At 43.6% G+C, this 18646-nt stretch overlaps 2 protein-coding genes across 2 annotated transcripts; one reads left to right on the forward strand and one right to left on the reverse strand.

Annotated features, from left to right (window-relative positions):
* Window positions 1–1351: 1351 nt before the first annotated feature.
* On the forward strand, window positions 1352–7447 carry ch25hl3 (cholesterol 25-hydroxylase like 3). Its single transcript, XM_005945128.3, has 2 exons — window positions 1352–2065; window positions 5167–7447. The coding sequence occupies exons 1-2, from the start codon at window positions 1626–1628 to the stop codon at window positions 5540–5542; spliced, it is 816 nt and encodes a 271-aa protein (XP_005945190.1). The 5' UTR covers window positions 1352–1625; the 3' UTR covers window positions 5543–7447.
* A 3924-nt stretch (window positions 7448–11371) lies between these two features.
* bmp10 (bone morphogenetic protein 10) lies at window positions 11372–18588 on the reverse strand. The gene is made up of 2 exons (XM_005945127.3): window positions 15474–18588; window positions 11372–14949 (listed from the first exon to the last, which is right to left on the reverse strand). Exons 1-2 carry the CDS (start codon window positions 15880–15882, stop codon window positions 13916–13918), a joined length of 1443 nt encoding a protein of 480 aa, XP_005945189.1. The 5' UTR covers window positions 15883–18588; the 3' UTR covers window positions 11372–13915.
* Between the last annotated feature and the right edge of the window lie 58 nt (window positions 18589–18646).

An 18646-nucleotide genomic window follows, 5' to 3' on the forward strand; every position in this document is an offset into this window, starting at 1 on the left:
AGACTGCTTTCTTCCATTTGCGCAACATCTCTAAAATTAGAAATATCCTGTCTCAGAGTGACGCTGAAAAACTAGTTCATGCATTTATTACTTCCAGGCTGGACGACTGTAATTCATTATTATCAGGATGTCCAAAAAACTCACTGAAAAGCCTTCAGCTAATCCAAAATGCTGCAGCAAGAGTCCTGACAGGGACTAGAAAGAGAGAGCAGATTTCTCCTGTTTTGGCTTCCCTTCATTGGCTTCCTGTTAAATCCAGAATTGAATTCAAAATCCTGCTCCTCACATACAAGGTCTTAAATAATCAGGCCCCATCTTATCTTAATGACCTTGTAGTACCATATCACCCTATTAGAGCACTTCGCTCTCGCTCTGCAGGCCTACTTGTTGTTCCTAGAGTATTTAAAAGTAGAATGGGAGGCAGAGCCTTCAGTTTTCAGGCCCCTCTTCTGTGGAACCAGCTTCCAGTTTGGATTCGGGAGACAGACACTATCTCTACTTTCAAGATTAGGCTTAAAACTTTCCTTTTTGCTAAAGCATATAGTTAGGGCTGGACCAGGTGACCCTGAATCCTCCCTTAGTTATGCTGCAATAGACGTAGGCTGCCGGGGATTCCCATGATGCATTGAGTTTTTCCTTTCCAGTCACCTTTCTCACTCACTATGTTTAATAGACCTCTCTGCATTGAATCATATCTGTTATTAACCTCTGTCTCTCTTCCACAGCATGTCTTTATCCTGTTTTCCTTCTCTCACCCCAACCGGTCGCAGCAGATGGCCGCCCCTCCCTGAGCCTGGTTCTGCCGGAGGTTTCTTCCTGTTAAAAGGGAGTTTTTCCTTCCCACTGTCGCCAAAGTGCTTGCTCATAGGGGGTCATATGATTGTTGGGTTTTTCTCTGTATCTATGAAGCGCCTTGAGGCGACTTTTGTTGTGATTTGGCGCTATATAAATAAAATTGAATTGAATTGAATTGAATTGAATTAAAAAAAAAATGAAGTTACTTAAAAGCTTTATGCAGAAAAAATGGCAAAAAACAAAACAAAACATAAAAATAATAAAAATTACAGACCTAATCTGTTGGTGGCCACTTTTGGCCACGAACAAGCTGAAAGGGTAGTGATTTTGAACAAGCCCAGAATAACACATATGTTAAATCAAAATCACATTCCACCGTTACATAAAGCACCTCAAGTCTAAATATGCGTAACGAGAACACGCTCTTGAGAAGGTATGAAAAAAGGAAAAACAAGAAAATAAATCGTTTTTATTCCTGTCGGTGCACATTTATAGACCCTGAGAGCCATGTGCGCACAGTGAAGCCACCAGCAGCCATCGCAGCGGGCGTCATCGGAGGAGTGGATGGCTGGGGAAAAAAGAAAAAGTGACAGTCCTGTCTCAGAATTCCCCTTTAATCCCAGCACTGAAATCTGAGGATTTACTTCACCTTTTCACAAGAAACGAAGCTCCACCCACAGCATCGTGTCTCTCTCTGTGGAGCAGCTCTAAGTTACTTCTCCGGGAAGAAAAACATTTAAAGGAGGATACAGATCCTTTTAGAGCATCTGGTCAAAACGGCCGCACGCATGAGAGGATGTAGAGGACGAGACTATGGTTAGAAGGTCGTGATGGTCGTACCCTGCACTGAGTATGGAGAGGCACAGGCGCCTGTCCTCCTGGGGCTGTGGGAGTATGTGAAGAGCGGACAGGAGGACGTGCTCCGCTCACCGTACCTGCCCGCGTCTTTTGCGTTCCTGGCGCACGTGCTGCTCTGCGTACCTTTCCTCGCGCTGGATGCGCTGGGGAGCGTCTGTCAGCGGGTTCGGTCATGGAGGATGACCGCGGGCTCGGGTCCGCCGCCGTCTCTGAGCCGATGGTTAGAGTGTTTCTGCAGGGTTTTGTATAAATACGTGACCGTGGTCCTGCCCGTCACTGCGCTCTTCAACACCCTAATAAACCTCAAGTTACCTGATGTGGCCCCCAGCTGCTGGCAGCTCTGCGTGGAGGTGGTGGCATGCCTGCTGCTTTTTGACATGCTCTTCTTCATGTGGCACTACGTCATGCACAGGTGAGCAGCACGCGCATTTGTTGGGCTTCCTTCCTCCCCCAACATGAACCCGGGTTTAAAAGAAGACATTCGGTCCAGCGGGCTGCTTGTGAGGTCCTGAGGGTTTGTCTGCACCAGTCTGCTGCTGCTTAACGCTTTATTTATTTTTGAAATGTGCTTTACACAGAAATGATAACATTTGGCATCCCTTCACAAAACACACACACCTATTGTAACCTGACAGACACATGTTTTTTTATTAGACAAGAATCAAATAAAACATAACAGCTCCGTCCCGAGGGAAGAAGCTGAAAATTCACCCTATAGAGGACGGGAACCATTTTTAATAATTGATAAAGCCATCCTTACCTGTTTAGAGTACAGGGAGGCTAAACATGGCTGTGACTCACCTATCAGACGACTGGACCATCTCACTATCTGATTCAGTGAGTTTTTCTCTGTAACAGAGGTCTGACCGAACCATGGCACCAAAAAAAAAAAGGTAAAACGGACTCAATAAAAGAACGATAAAACAAAGTTCAAATTGTTCAATGTGGAAACGAGCAAGTTTCCTGAGGCAGTAAAGGTGCTGGTGACCCTTTTTGCAGACCGATTTGCAATTTTAATCACAATTCAGTTTTTCGTTTATTACGGTCCTGAGATATTTATATGATTGCACTTGCTCTATTTTCTGACCTTTTAAACAGCAGACCAGAGAGAAAACAAGAGAGTCCGCTGATGGCTAAAGCTAGATACTTGTTGTACATTTTAAGGACTGATTTCGGTTTTTTTGTCCTACAAAGGATTTTCTTGCGTTAGAAAGAATGTAAACCACTTCGCCAGAAGTGTCCAGCATGAACTCCAGCTTCCCAGTAACAGTATCTTTATTCACATCATTCCCATATAAAATCAGTGTTGGGTTCCTGATCTTTGCCCTTGTTAAATCACTTGTGTGGCTAATAGCTGTAGCACTGGCTCTAACAGTGCCAGTTAAAGTACCAGTAGCCCTCGTTTTCTGTTTTTGTCTGTAGATATTATATAATTCTGACTTCTGAGAACTTTCCAGCAGAGGCGGAGCCAGACATTTGAAACACCAGGGGCTTAGCCCTAAAGGGTAGTATGCATGTGGGGGGGTGAAAGATTAATAGGCTCTGTTTTGAGTTTTGTTCAAAAAGAAATGACTTCATATAGGGAAAAATATATATCACATGTGCAGGACACCTTAAACTAGTTTTTTAATTAAGCAGCAAGGCAGAACAAAGTCGGGGCTGCATCAAGACACGAGGACTAAACCCCGATTCAACCAGACCCAGAACTGATCCGGAATTAAAACAGGACTACAGCAGTTCAAAATCAGGACTACTGAGCACTTAACCAAGACAGAACCAGAATCAGAACTAGATGATAGTAGCACTAAAAATCATCATAGACCTGCACTACACTTATTTTTTTAATTCTACCAAAGTCCAACTATTTAGATTGAGAAAAGTTTATATAATTATTTAGCCTTGTTGTGCAAACAAGCCTGCATAACTTAATAAATTAGAATTTGAAAAATAAGCAAACCTAAAAAGAAACACTAGGTACGAGATACATGAGGACCTATGATACGGTGATACTTTTGGTAAACAACCATTTGACTAACATGTGTGTCTCACCTGCTCTTGTTCATCTCTGTTCTGTCCTCATTCTCCTCTCTCTCCCTCTCTGTCTCTCCCCTTGTGCTGACAATCATCAAATATACAGTTGAAACCAGATATTTACAAACTCTTCAGATCAAAACACAAACACTTTTTTAATTGTAACATCAAATCAGACTAAATGTTTATTTTTTTAGATTGATAAATATAAAAAACATATTTGTTAACTTTAAGAGTAAAGAGAGAAACTATCTGTATTTCTTAATTGCAAATGGCACCAAATTGTATTCAAACTGAGCCACACTTATGGAGCTCCACAGTTCTTTTCCTGGTGTTTTGGTTGACATCTCTTGATGTTCCCATGTCACAGAAACAGGCTCTGTGTTTTGCCTTATATGCATCCACAGCTGTGCCACCAGTTTACTCACATGGACTCTACTAACCTATCAGAAGCTTCTTCAGCTCAGAATGGAATCGTCTGGAGTTTTCTTATTAATTAACAATAAACTTAGTGTACATGTACTCCTAAATTTGATGAAAGTGATAAAAAACAGACAGCTCTGTCTCTCTTTATTCTGACATTTAACTAATTCAAAAGATATTTCAATATTTATTTATCCAAAACAAAACAAGTTTACTCTAAATTGATGTTGTACAGTAAAAAAATGTTCTTGTGTTTTCCATAAAGTGTATGTAAATATCTGGTTTAAACTGTGAATATACTGCTGTGTATTGAAGTTCCTCTTGTTTTGCATAGAAATATACTGAACAACATACAAAGCATAATATATAAAATACATCTACCAGAGTTTTTTCTTTGAAAGAAGCCCCTTATGTCCATTCTTGTATATCAGTGCATTACTGAAACCGATTTATTTAGCCGTGGAGGGTAACAACTGAAAATATGAAATAAACACACATGTAAGCTAAGACTCTCTAAAGAAACAGCATTGTTGTTGTTCGGCTTTTCATTTCGCCATTTGTTGATTCACTTGAAGAGCAAGTAACGTAATATGGGTCAAGTGATCAGTTTAACATCAATCTTTTGTGATTCACCGTCATATTTACATTATTTGTACAGTATGAATGATTTGCTTTGGTACCTGGTCAAACTTCAGTTCTTGTCTGTCTGCCTGGCTCTGTTTCTCCAACAGCCACTCGCAGGCAGCAGCTGCCCCGCCCGCTTAGTGCCTGAGCTCGGATCATACCAGTATTAGGGGGGATTTACGCACAGTCATAAATTCCCACAGTGTGCACTATGTGCTTCGAATATTGTGTGTATTTTATTTTCTTTTTTTGCTTTATACAGTTGTCAGCCAGGCATCTAACTATGAAAAAATTACACTCCAAAAGACCCCGGGCTTCTGAAAAAACAACCCGGGCTTAAGCCCAGTATGCCCCCCCGCTCCGCCACTGCTTTCCAGTAATTTTCCATTACAGCACCACTGTAACCATAATCGGTGTGTGGGTTTTCATCCTTAGAGTTTCCTGGCTGTACCGCAACATCCACCAGATGCACCACCAGCACCACACTCCCTTCGCTCTGGCAGCTCAGGACTGCAGCTCGGCCGAGCTGTTGTCTCTACTGTTGCTGTCTCTGAGCAGCGCCTGGATGGTGGGATGTCACCCTCTCAGCGAGGCCCTCTTCCACCTCATCAACACCTGGCTTGCCGTGGAGGACCACTGCGGCTACGACCTGCCCTGGGCTCTGCACAGACTGCTGCCCTGTCTGGGAGGAGCCCCCCACCACCACGCACACCACAGTTTGCAAACCATAAATTACGCCCCTCTCTTCACGCACTGGGACCACCTCTTTGGAACGTATCGCGCATCGGTGCTGAATTCACGTCCGCAGTGACAAGCCTGTTGCATTTTTTTTCTCAGATTCAATGAAGGATGTTATCTTTTGGCTGATGTTAACGTGTAATCTCACTGTTCGCTCATTTATTACTACACATGTCGCAATCAATAATACAATACAATCACAACTGATACTTTATGTATGTAACCACTGTATCGTAGGCTGTAAGTGAAGACCCCCAGCATTTTCACCTTTGTCGCCAGAGCTTTCAGGGACTGTCGGAGACTGGAGCTGATTGTGAAACTAAGCACCGGATGCTGACTGCTCCAGCCGGTGTACCCTGATTCATCCTTCTTTATGACTCAATCACATACAAAATGAGCTGGGTCAGTAAAGTCATCAAGAAAGCATTTGCTCTGGTTACAGAGCAATGGAGCCAAAGACTGTTTACAGACACTGTGCCATGCAACTACAAGTCTTTATGCAACAAGAGGAGCCTGCCCCCTGCTGGCTTGTTTCAGAACTTATAAACTGAGCTATGGACAGGAAATCAGATCACCTTTACCTTGGGGAAAAAAACAATGAGCCATTGTACTTATGCTGAAGCGAGACATGTTTCATGCAACTGAAAATGCACCCCACCCCCACCCCCACATATTCTCATAAGCTCGGACTTTTTAATGTGGCCAGTATATTGTTATTGTACAGCGGATAACAATCACGGCGAGGAGATCTGGACACATTTCAGATCCCCCACATCCAAAACAGAAGACTTAATTAAAAACTAAACTGAAACAAGTAAACCGGTCCAGGCAGAGCAAATTCAAGTGCAAGCTTTGCTTTTTGAACTCTAAATGCATTTAGACTGAAAATCTTTAGACAGATCAGCTATTTTGTGAGGAAAAGGTATATATTTTAAGTAGGCTTAGTTAGACACCTATATATTTTATTTTTCCTGTTACATTCAGGGCCTGTTTATGAGTGATTGTAAAGTTGTGTTGGAAATCTGCCCGACTGCTGTAGTGAATGAAAGCAGGACACAGCCTGGGGTTTTTTGCCTCAGGCTCATGTTTCCACCGTGCTGCTGCAGTTAGTCATTTGTATAGCACATTTTGAGCCTTTCAGTAATCAGTTATATGCTCTGCTAACACGGTTCCTTGGTGCCTAGAAGAAAGGTCTGTTTTTTCCATGGTTTCTGCAGTTGCAATTTTCAGCTGGCATCATGTCACCAGCTACCTGAGGATCCTTTACATATAACAAATAGAGAGTTTGTCAAGACTCTTGCATTTCACAGCAGTGTTAAGTCTAGCCATTATTTATGGCCCATTATCACAAGTTTGCCTTAAGGGAATACAGTGCCTGTAACACACCATGCTTACAGGCAAGCAAGAGGGAGGCAGAGTCAGTGTTGCAATCTTCAGGATGGCAAAAGAAAGGGATGCAAACAGTAATGAGAAGTATAAGTAGGTGAGCCTGTTTATGATTTTGGAAGGAGCACGGCTTACATAATGAATCAAGCATGTCATTCACAAGCAAGAGCAGTGTCGATAGTAAAGATGAAATCTCTTCCAAAGAAGCTAAAATACAGATCAAAACAATGGGAGTGAGGCAAAGGGAAAATAAAGGAAGTTCTCGGGAAGACTCGTGTTCAAAGGCAGGCAAAGATGGCAAGAGAAAAGAGGCACATACAGCTTGCATGCACATGTGCTTAAAAGACATGTTTAAGGGGCCAAATACAATTTATAGAGCAGGGGGTGAAACATAAGCCCTCAGGACACAAATCCTTCAAAAAAGACTCCAATCTAGCCCACCGGCAGCTTTGAAAATGTGAACAAGGGCACACATTTTGGAATTTCTGACTGTATTTTCAAATCAAATCAAATCAAATCACTTTTATTGTCACATCACATGTGCAGGTACATTGGTACAGCACATGTGAGTGAAATTCTTGTGTGCGAGCTTCACAAGCAACAGAGTTGTGCAAAATACAATAATGTAAACAAGCAAAATACAAGAATGGCTACATCTGAAACTAATAAATATATGTACAATATATAATAGTATATGCATTTCTGGATGTGTATACTAAATATTTTTCTGTGTGTGTGTGTGTGTGTGTGTACACATATTTTACAAATTAAATAGAGTAAACAATAAATAAAATATATAAAAATATACAGAGTTGAGACATGTGCAAAACAGTGGCATTACTGTACAGTATGGAGTGCATAATGTTAAAGTTCCAGTAGTGAAGCTGAGGTGTCTATGACGTGTTCAGCAGTCTGATGGCCTGATGGAAGAAGCTGTCTCTCAGTCTGCTGGTACGGGACCGGATGCTGCAGAACCTCCTTCCTGATGGAAGCAGTCTGAACAGTTTATGGCTGGGGTGACTGGAGTCCTTGATGATCCTCCCCGCTTTCCTCAGGCAGCGCTTCCTGTAGATGTCTTGGAGGGAGGGAAGCTCACCTCCAATTATCCGTTCAGAGCACCGCACTACTCGCTGGAGAGCTTTGCGGTTGTAGGCGGTGCTGTTGCCATACCAGGTGGTGATGCATCCAGTGAGGATGCTCTCAATGGCACAGTGATAGAAGGTCCTGAGGATGCGGGGGCTCATGCCGAATCTTTTCAGTCTCCTGAGAAAGAAGAGGCGCTGCTGCGCCTTCTTCACTGTTTTGTTTGTGTGTACTGACCACGTAAGATCCTCAGCCAGATGTACACCAAGGAACCGGAAGCTGCTCACTCTCTCCACAGCAGCGCCGTTGATGGTGATGGGGGTACTTATCTGTCTGCGAAGTCCACACAAAATGTAAGATCCTCATGTTCTCCTTTTGTTTATAAACCGAATGGGTTTACTCGTGTTATTAAGAGCTGCTAACCTTCTGCACGACACGTCCAAGTCGCAGTTGATTGCATTTGAGAAAAGTAAAGAACGGTGATGGGGGTGTCATGCTAGCTGTAGAATGTTCATGACGTGGGAAAGAAAAACAAGTTGGCTAACTCGGAAAGTCATCTACATATCAATCTTACAAATATATAGTCTACTGCCAGTTAGATAACGTTGTAGAGGTGAACGAGATGGATGTTAGTCTTTGTTTACCGTTGGATTATATAGATAGATTTATTCTAAGTGGAGTGTGTCTCGCAATCGACCATTCATCAATTCCTGTCTACAGGGTACAGTGTTGGGTGCGATATTTCAATTAATCATACATGATTTAATGTAGTTGTGAATAAATGTACACACTATACAACTTACTGTAGTAGATCCTGATCCTTGCTACACAATAAGACTCATTATATAACTGCAATTGTATTTAATATACGGAAGTATATGAATTAGTGGCTAGTGTTGTTCTGAGTCGGTGAGTGTATTCGAGTAAGTGAGTAACGGAGAGAGGTTCAGTAACAGAGCAACCCTGTGTTGGGTCGCATCTGTTTATGACGTAGCTTTTGCGACATTGTTGGTGTTGGTAGTGTGCAATGGAGGTAACTGAACGTCGCCTGACTTCTTGGCTTCGAAACTACAAGAACACGAAGTGGCAAGATATGTAGCTATAGATAGGCAAGGAAGGCGTATACTTCAATAAGGTTTTTGTTCTTATGGTCTCTACTCCATTCTGTAAAGATGGTGAGGTGCTACGTGTGTCAGTTCTACTCTGTAGAGTCTATTGGAACGGACGTTATCCTGGTAACAGCTTATGCTGCACACGACTATCTGAAGAAAGTCATATTGATGTGTGTGGATGTGAGTGTGCAAGATGCTCTAGAGTACTTGACATGTCCATAGCAAGACACGCTAGTTCGATCTTATACATACGTGCTCTATCTTGCTCGGGCATAGGCATGAATGACAAGAGGAAGATGTCAGTGTGTAGTAGTCGAAGATGCTTATGTTCCAGAGCACTCAAATGAATAGGTAACTGTAAGTGGTAGGTCGTTTAGATGAAGGGGGAGAGAAAAATATGGTTAGGAGTCCAGATGAAGTACGGCAGTACGTGCAAAAAGAGACATAAGAACTAGCAGAATAGATAGATCCTGTTGAACCCAGGCTTCTCGAAGCATTTGCTTACGATGGGGGTCAGGGCTACAGGTCGCCAGTCGTTCAATGAGGAGATGGTGGAGGATTTGGGTACAGGGACGACGGTGGCCATTTTGAAGCAGGCTGGGACTACAGACAGAGAGAGGGAAAGGTTGAAGATGTGCGTGAACACTCCAGCCAGCTGAGCCGCGCATGACTTGAGGACGCGGCCGGGAATCCCGTCCCGTTCACAGCCTCTTCTCCTGATAAAGAAGGCTCTCATGGCTTTTCTACTTGACAGAACATTTCCTTTGTTTGTTTGGTTGTTTTTTTTTTTCACACATTTACTCAAGTTCAGTTGTTTTCGGGGCCGTCCCTCCGTGAGCCTGGTTCTGCCAGTGGTTTCTTCCTGTTAAAAGGGAGTTTTTCTTTTCCACTGTCGCCAAGTGCTTGTTTTCAAGGAGCTGTCTGATTGTTGGGGTTCTGCCTCTATTACTGCAGCGTTCCTTTTTTGTACAGTATTATGATATCATAGGGATTTAATGTATAGTTAAATGTCTTTACAGTGACAGAAAGGGGAGTTTTACTAATCTGACCAATTTAGGATTAAAGTGGGCTGTATGTGGCCCACCGTCTAAAGTGAGAGATTCCCAGAAAGATAACAACCTCATGTATCAGTCACATTAAACCTTTCAAACAGGTACTTTACACCACCTTAGCTCAGTGGGTGAGCAGGTAAGAGCATCGGCTCGTGCTCCAGTCCAAACTACAGCCCTTTTTTGCGCGACTTTCCTTTCACTTCACTGTCCAATAAAGGCAAAAATGCCAAAAAACAAAAACAAAGAAGCTTTTAATATATTTCTTTGGAAATTTTGAAAAGTGAGGGCCATTACTTTAATGAAGAATGACATGTGAATACTTTCAACGAGCTGAATTTGCTAAGTCATCCTTGGTTGGGACTACTGCAGTCATCTGTTTTTCATTATTTTGTCATTACAATGGGCTCTCTGAAGTTTTGTAACAGCAGACCCAAATGTTTCAAAGGTGCTTAAACATTTGGAAGAGATTTTTTGTTTCTGTTGCTCATGATGATCATGCAGTGCCTGGGAAAACTGCGCTTTTCCTGAGAAGATTTGAGGACAGAGCAGCAAGAGATGAGCGCTGGGTGGTGGAGCCAGGAGATTTAACGATAAGCATGTGACCCAAAACGGAAACAATCAGGCCTTATTACAGACCCGACGTCAGAGTTTAGGGCGAGTCACTCAGCTGTGGGTGACACACACCAAAACACACGTTCACAGCGGGACGCACGTCGGGGTCCAGCAGTCGGCGTCGTGATGTCAAGCCCGAGGAGAATTACTGAAGCACTTTGAAGCGTCTGTACACGGGGAACTGCTCTGAATGTTTACTTGTTAGGTGGGCTCTTAAACTTGGCACGTAGGCTGAGTGCTCCACATGAAGTAACAGTTCATAAAATCCTTTCAAATCAAGAGTGAGAAACAACAAGAGCTCTGCAGTAGTCCTTATCAAAGGAGCACAAACCAAAGACTTCCCATTTCATCATATTCCCTGAAAGCTTGCCATTCAGTGACAAAGGCCAGATTCATATTTCTTCCATAGTTCTGTAAATATTCAATTAGCAAGCTTCGCATAGCTGAGGCCGCCTGTTGTCTCAGTAATTGAGGTTCCTGCTCTCTTGTTGCCATTTTTAGCCGACCTCTGCTCTCGTCTTGCGTGAGGGGCCATCCAGCGCCTGAGTTGTTTGCTTCTCAAACATTTCAGTGCACTTGTCATCAGCTGGCTGTGGCCAAAACAGTTTTTTTCCTCTTCTTTTTGGCAAAAGCAACTTAAAACACGCGCAGCTATTTTGTAAATACGACATTCTGAAAGGCAGCGGAAGGATTGCAAAACGATAGGACTGTAATAATTTAGCTATGCTATGATTTCAAAAGATGCATTTTAAACATTACACTTCTCACATTTATTTGCTGTATTTGTGATCAGAATCATTGGGTTTTGTACCAAGTGTGCAGGCAGCTAGCCTACAGTTAGCTTGGCCTTTAACAGAGCATACAAACAGGTTGTGTGTGCGTTTTCTTAATATTCATTTGTGACTATACGTTTATTTTATAGTCGCTTGCCTGCTACCAGACTCCAATCTTTTCCTAGCTTTCTATAGTTCACTTCACACATTTAAGTCTCCATATTTCATCTTTGACCTAATTTCCTGCAGCTTTAGCAGTTTTATTTACTAGAGGTGGGCGGATTGATGCAAATATCGATAGTCTCTATATCATTAGTTGTGGTGGATTGATACTACTGCGACAGGATCGATACTTTGTTTCAATCCTCTGTGTAGTCCACGAAAAAATATGCCTCAAACATGCTCTTTGAACCGTTTTGTGTTGACTGTCACGTCTACTTTTTTAAAATAACTTGTAATATGTTCAAAAAACAGAAATGTATCCAAAGAGCTTTATAGACAGACACATTTGCATTAAAGGTCTCCAAAAAAACCAGTTTCAAAATACATGAAAAGCTGAAATGTGTTTGGAGCGGCCATTAAAATGTGCTCAGAATTTGCAAAGTTGTAACCCATGACACACTGATCTCCCCTACAAAAGCTGCCTTTATAAGTCAAAAGTATCAGTACCAGCAAGACTGGCCCTGTGTTTACTTGGAATCAGATACCAAAAATGAGTAATATCGCACAGCACTATCATTTACCCAAACTGAGCACAAGTGCCTTTCATAGAACTTTATTGTGATCCACATGATTAACAAATCAGAAAGAACAGAAAGAGTTCAGCATTTCAGGTCTGAACTGCATCTTTTATTTAAATCTTCAGTGTGCATTGGTGCGTGAAAACAACATCACAGCCAGTCTTGCGATTGCAATCCCACAGACATTCACAGAAACCTCTGCAGCAGCAGCAGAAAGAGATTTCTTTGCTTTTTTTTGTTTGTTTTTGCTTTTTATGAACAGGTTTTCCATCATTGCTATCTGCGGCCTGCGACCTGTCAGTGCGAGCAGCAGCTCGTCCGTTTTAATCATTAGCGGGGCCACAACTTATTTTCCCATGGTTCTTTGTTTGCTTGTGGTGCACGAACTGTGACCTGCAAGCTGATACTGTTGGCCCGGGTGATGTGCAAGTTTGGTGAAACTGCAGGGATCAGTGATTCAGGCACACGATTCATTCAGGATTTGTTTTTAATAATTATTCTTTATTCTTTCAGAAACTGTTAGCATTTCTCTTCCCAACAAAATTCACTTGTGCTGCAAATGCATTGTCATGGTTGCAAAAAACGTCTCTATGCTGACTTACAGTTATACATATATAGTTTTCTACTCTGTTATAAAAATCAATAAATTAGAACAATAAATAGTCTTTTATTTGACACAAGCAGCAGAGGTATCAAAAGGCCTTTAACAAAAGAAAATAATGATCTTCTTTGGGAATCCATCTATGGATGATGTGTAGCTGCTTCCCCACTCCACAGTAATGTTCCAACCAAGACATTTACCATCAAAGTGGGAAAAACAAAGGAGTTGGAGATATGTCCAGTTTGTGTGTCTGTGGGTGGGTGGGTGGAGGGGGGTCCACACAGTGCTAGGTCAGCAAGACAAGCTAGTTAAGAATGTTTGTTGCCTAGGAATGTGGCCCACCCCTGCCTCACTCCCCCCGAAGCATCACCTCAAAAGCTTCTCACAGCGGCTTTAAGTTCTCCGAAGCTGAGTGGTGGCATACATGGTTCTCAACCAACAACACCTTGTTATCACTGAGGCTCGGGGGAGTGGAAAAGAGGCATGTGAAGTGGGAAATGGGGTTAGGATTGATAACCCTGACACTGGGACCTCAGCACAGTACCCACGTATCAGGAGGCCACAGGAGGCAGGCGGTGGGCCTGGAGAGTTCATGCCTTGTCAGGTTGCCTCGGGGAGGTCATTTCACTGCGCCGAGGCACATGAAGTGCTGATTAGTGTTTGCATCAAGTGGGGAGGCTAGAGATAAGTGGAGAGGAAGGCAGATGTCAGGGGAAAGGGGAGAGGGAGGGGGGCAGCGGGCCCACTAGTTCCCACCAGGCTGCAGGATGGGCTTGGTTCTTTGGGAAATCTTGAGACTTTCTAGTCTTACGTGTATGAGGACGTGCATCGTTATTGACAACAACGTCCATATTCACCTTTGCTGTATAAGATGAAATAATGTGTCTCGTGGTACAAGATATTATATTTGCTGCACATTTGAGAGTTCTTATAGTTTCATGCATAGTGACTGAACACATTCAGTCCTGCTGAGGAACCCTTATAGAGACTGTAGGAATCTGCATTCTCAGTTCATCTCCCTCTCTTTAGTTATTTTGTCCTTCCTCTTATCGTAAGACTTTCAGTAGACTTTCTAAGATAGTCCAGATTATCTGCAGCCACACTCGGCCACCACCATGCCTTCATACTTGTACTTGTAGGTGACCACCCCCGTGTCGTCCAGGTACAGCAGGGAGATGGGGTCCAGCTTGGTGGGCACACAGCACGCTCGTGCTGCCTTCTGAGGGCTGTTGATGTTGACCAGTGTCTGGACGATGGCGTGCTTGGTGGGTGTGACGTGCTTTGTCAGTGGGTAGGAACAAATTCCACTGCACTCAAAGGCATCATAACCAGTGGGGGCAAGGATCCAACTGTCCCATCCAATGTCCTTGAACTCTACGTACAGAGACTGCTTCTTGCAGTGGTTTCCCTTGGCGTTGCGGCGAATGCGAGAAGCCGAGTCATAGATGAGATTGGAGCGCATTTGGATTAGGTCTTCCTCATCTGGCTCACTTTCTTCACTCCCCCAAGTCCCAAAGTCATTCTGCACGACCATGTTAGAGGTTTCGTGGTCGATCATCTCATTCAGTTCCCGCCTGTCATCGCGGTGATCGCTGCTCTGATCATCGGAGAAAACAATTAGCAGGGGTTTGTGTTTTTTCTCTGGGCTCGTGTCAATCTTCATGTCCCCTTGAGGCAGAGTGCTGTCTTTGTTGGCTTCTGTCACGTCTTGAACATTACCATCATCGGCGATGCTGGCAATATGCACCTCCAACCTGTGTGTGGTTCCATCGTCAGATCCATGCCAGCGCTGTACAGCAGCAGTGAGGTCAAATGCCTCCCAGCCGTTATCGGTGCCGTAGACCTGGCGTGAAGCCAGTTCCACCAACTCTATCCGCTCCTCTCCTCCGCTGAATGCGTCTCCTCTGGCAGCGTTCGCATCCGTCTCGTTATCGTCATGCGATACCAGCTCGTAGATAGTTACCCGGCGATCGACACCAGCATAGAGGTGGCGATCGGTCTGGACTAGGGTGTAGAGGCGAAGCTCAGAAGCTGTGATGCGTTCATGATGTGGGACTGACACATTGAAGAGGAGAGGGTGGCGCCTCACTCCTCCCACACCAACAGCACTGGGAGAGGAATCTGGGTGGGGAGAAAAAAAAGTGGTTCAGACATAAACTTGCTTATTCAAGACAGAGAAACTTTGAACTCCTGTTTGAATTTAATCCAAACCGTCATGTCAAAGTAGAATTAACATTTTGAAATAAAAGGCTTTTTAAACTAAGGAAGAGTTTCAGTGTCATGAACTAAATCAAATACTAAACTTTGTACATATCTGAAAGGAGACCAGTTTCACAAGTCTTACAGATCACAGTGATAAGAATAAGAAGTGATAAGAAAAATCATTACACGTATTAACTTTGCATTTAACCCTGTAAGGTCGTCATTAAGGACAAGTAGCCCTTATTCCTAACCCCGTGCTTTAGAGGAAAATTAAAGGATTTCTTGTTGTGGCTGTTTTGTTTTGGAAAAATGAAAATGTTTGGATGTGTGTCAGAACATTTAGGCAAAGCTTTACCATAATTTAAGGTTAGGATAATTCAGAGGAAAAAAGTATCTCTTTTCTTCAATCTACATTATCGACAAGATACTGAGCAGTGACGTACCTTCGTTTTTGAAGCTGCGGATGATATTTGCCGTGGGCATGGCACTGTGGTCATTAGCAAAGCGGTTGTAGAGCTCCATCATGTATTCAGGTGGCTCCTGTCGTGTACTTCCAGGAGCTAAGGAAGGAGGACCCATGCCAGAGAGGTTGAAAGTACGCAGAAACTGTTCTTTTAGGTTCTCCAGCAGGTTTTGCACATCCTTGTTGCCGTCCTGCTCCAGCAACGATAAATCCACAACCCCTCCATGCCCGTCTCCGAGCCCTGGAGCGGGACGCTGTCTCTGACGGGCACTGGAGATGGGGCTAGTCTCTCCACAGAGGGGCCCCTGAAGCAGCAGGATGGAGTATGTCAAGAACAAGGTCTTGGAGGTGCAAATGGTTCCCAGTTGAGAGACCCAAGTGCTCGCCATGGGAGAAATAATCTGCAGCAATTTAATTTATGCCCTCTAGGGTTGTCTTTGGATGAGTTCATGCAAAAAAAGAAAAAAAAAAGATCTCTAATTCAGAGGTTAATTTAGGTAAAGATCAGTTTATCTGTAGGCTAAAAAGTTCTTTCAGCTGAAAAGTGTTGGTGGCCCTTGCACAGGCCAGTGTGAGCCTCTCTGCGTGTGTATTCCTGATGCTGTCTTCCAGACCTCACAGCATTTATTCTCACGCACACCTTTTGATGTCCTTTGCGACGCCGCTGTAGTTCCGGTGGCAGGGTGGCCGAGGCTCGTCTTTGTCCGTCCGACTCATCTCTGTTGTGTCCTCTGCTCTGTCAGTCTCCCTCTGTGCTCTGCTCTCTGTTGCCAGCTCTTTCTTTCTGTCCCTTATCTATGCTATGGTGGGCTCTGCATTGCTTCTGTGCGTATGGTCTCTTAGTTGGTGTGTGTGTGTGTATGTGTGTATGCGTGCCTGCTTTCCCTTCAACTTTGTGAGATGCACATGACCGTGTTATCTCACAACTTCCTTAATGAGGATTTTGTAAACACTGTCCTGTAGCCTCTTCCTTGTGGAAGAGCTATTTTGTTTGGGTGGGTGCTCCAGAGTTGATATTCTGCACTTGTTTATTTGCTTTGTAAATGGTGGATTCTTGCGAGCTGCTGCCTAGGCTCCATTGACCATTTCTCTTTTTTTTGGACAAAATACACCACAGGTCTGTTGATATCGTTCAGTGCAACAGGATGCATCTATTAGGCAACGGTGGCACAAATGAAATTGAAATGCAATGAGGTGTGAGGCCTTAATGATAGAGCGTAAAAGCTACTGAGTTCACTTTGGGTCTTGACAACATTTCAAGTAGCTCGTGAGAATGACAGAGCAGTACAAAATCCTCATTCCCGTTCGTTCAGCCACTTCCACACTTGTGTAACGCTTGCTGAAAGTTACTTCCTCCTCTGAGAAGAGCAGCAGTGTGTCTGAAAAGGGGTTAACTGAAATCAAGAATAGGTGAGGCACGCTCACGACATTTCATCTGGGGCACCAGCTTGCAAGGCATTCCTCTCAATTAGAATAACAGGAACAAGTCAAAGGTGATGGCAGTGGAAACTGGGTGACTAATGAAGCAGGCGTCCGAGGCCTCGTCCAATGTATTGGCACATGCTACACGCTACAGTGCGTGTGAAGCAAACAAACAGCTAAGCCGTGAGAGACTCTGATGACACTAGTTAGCAACGATTCACGCTGGCTTCCAATCAGATCCGAACAACTGCTCAGTTCGTCACCTGAACCCTCGTCTCACTACACAACTGTCCTTCATTCCTGAGCTTCTTTGTGTGACCCGCAGATACACTCCTGATATTGGTGCGTCACAGATGGGAAGGAATGAGCCTTTCCTGCCTCTGCCACTCATCTGCCAGGCTGATGGTTGACAGACGTTCTTGTTATCTGCCTCTTTGTTAAACTGCTGCTGCAACAGGCCGTCACATCTTCCTGGTGGACTAAAGAAAGCTTGATAGTAAAAAATGTCTATTTGCACACAGAGTCAGGCCCAAGGTCACATGGTCTCCATTATCGGCCCAAGAGTGTAACAACTGAGGATTTAGGGAGCCCACAGTTGCTATTTTTGGACCAAACCTTATAGGAAGCAGATATTAAGTCCTGATATCCTGTTTCTGAATTTTAATGATTTCCATCTGTGTGTTCACTCCCCAGTGTTATCCTTTTACGACTACTGAAAATCAACACAACTTTCACCACAAAACCTCTGCTGTAAGACTTATTATTTTTACTGTTTTTAAAGTAGTACATAATCATTTTTGACTACATGGAGACATCGTTGACAAAACATTGACTAAGTCACCATTTTCAAACACATCCAGGAGGACCCAGAGTTGCCGAAGACCCTTTGTCTTCGCCAACTCCTGAGGGAAAGGTCTGGATATTCACCTAACCTTTCCCCGCGCTTCTGTCATGATATTGTGGGGTTTTAGTGGATATTCCAGTACCTGTTATTAATAACTGGAAGGCTGGGGCTGTTTCCACCAGAATCTGCTGCTCTCAGGCAAACACAAATCCAAACTGGGACCAAAGAACAATTTCTGATATTTGTTCATAGACCCAGAATGGACCACAGCACAGAAGACAAATTCATTGCTGGGCCTAGTTTGACTGTGGTTATCTAGGTTCCTCCCACAGTCAAAACACAAGCGTGGGGATACGCTAAATTGACCGTGGGTGTGAATATGAGCAGAAATGGTTGTCTGTTTCGATTGTCTGGCCCCGCAATAGACTGATGACTGCTAGGATAGGCTTGAACAGTTTGCTTCTCTCATAGCTTGTATATTAAAGATGGATGTAGCCATCTATTGTTTCATAACATCGTCCAGTCCTCTCTTGGCCCGAGTGATGTTATGATCGCCTACCTATTGGCTGCATCTGTTTGTACCATCCGGTGTGCCAGTTAAAGCAGCCACGCCCCCATTTTTAACCCCTTTTGACGGAGAGTTAGATGAAACCTAACCTCCTGTACTGTGCTGATGAAGGGCGGAGTTAGCTAAACAGACCTTGGAGGTTTTAATGGGAGTTACAGAGTCTCGGGATTGACACCTTTTTGAAGTTCACATAATTTTTTCAGCCATGTATCTGTCCCGATGTTCCATAACGTTCCTCAAGAAAGATTTTTTTTCTGTTTTCTGTTATTAATTTGTTTGAACTGTGGGGGTAACAACACATAACAACACATATTGGTAC

The sequence above is a fragment of the Haplochromis burtoni genome, unplaced genomic scaffold (assembly GCF_018398535.1).
Source record: "Haplochromis burtoni strain Fernald_Lab_line unplaced genomic scaffold, NCSU_Asbu1 Contig_411, whole genome shotgun sequence".
NCBI lineage: Eukaryota > Metazoa > Chordata > Actinopteri > Cichliformes > Cichlidae > Haplochromis > Haplochromis burtoni.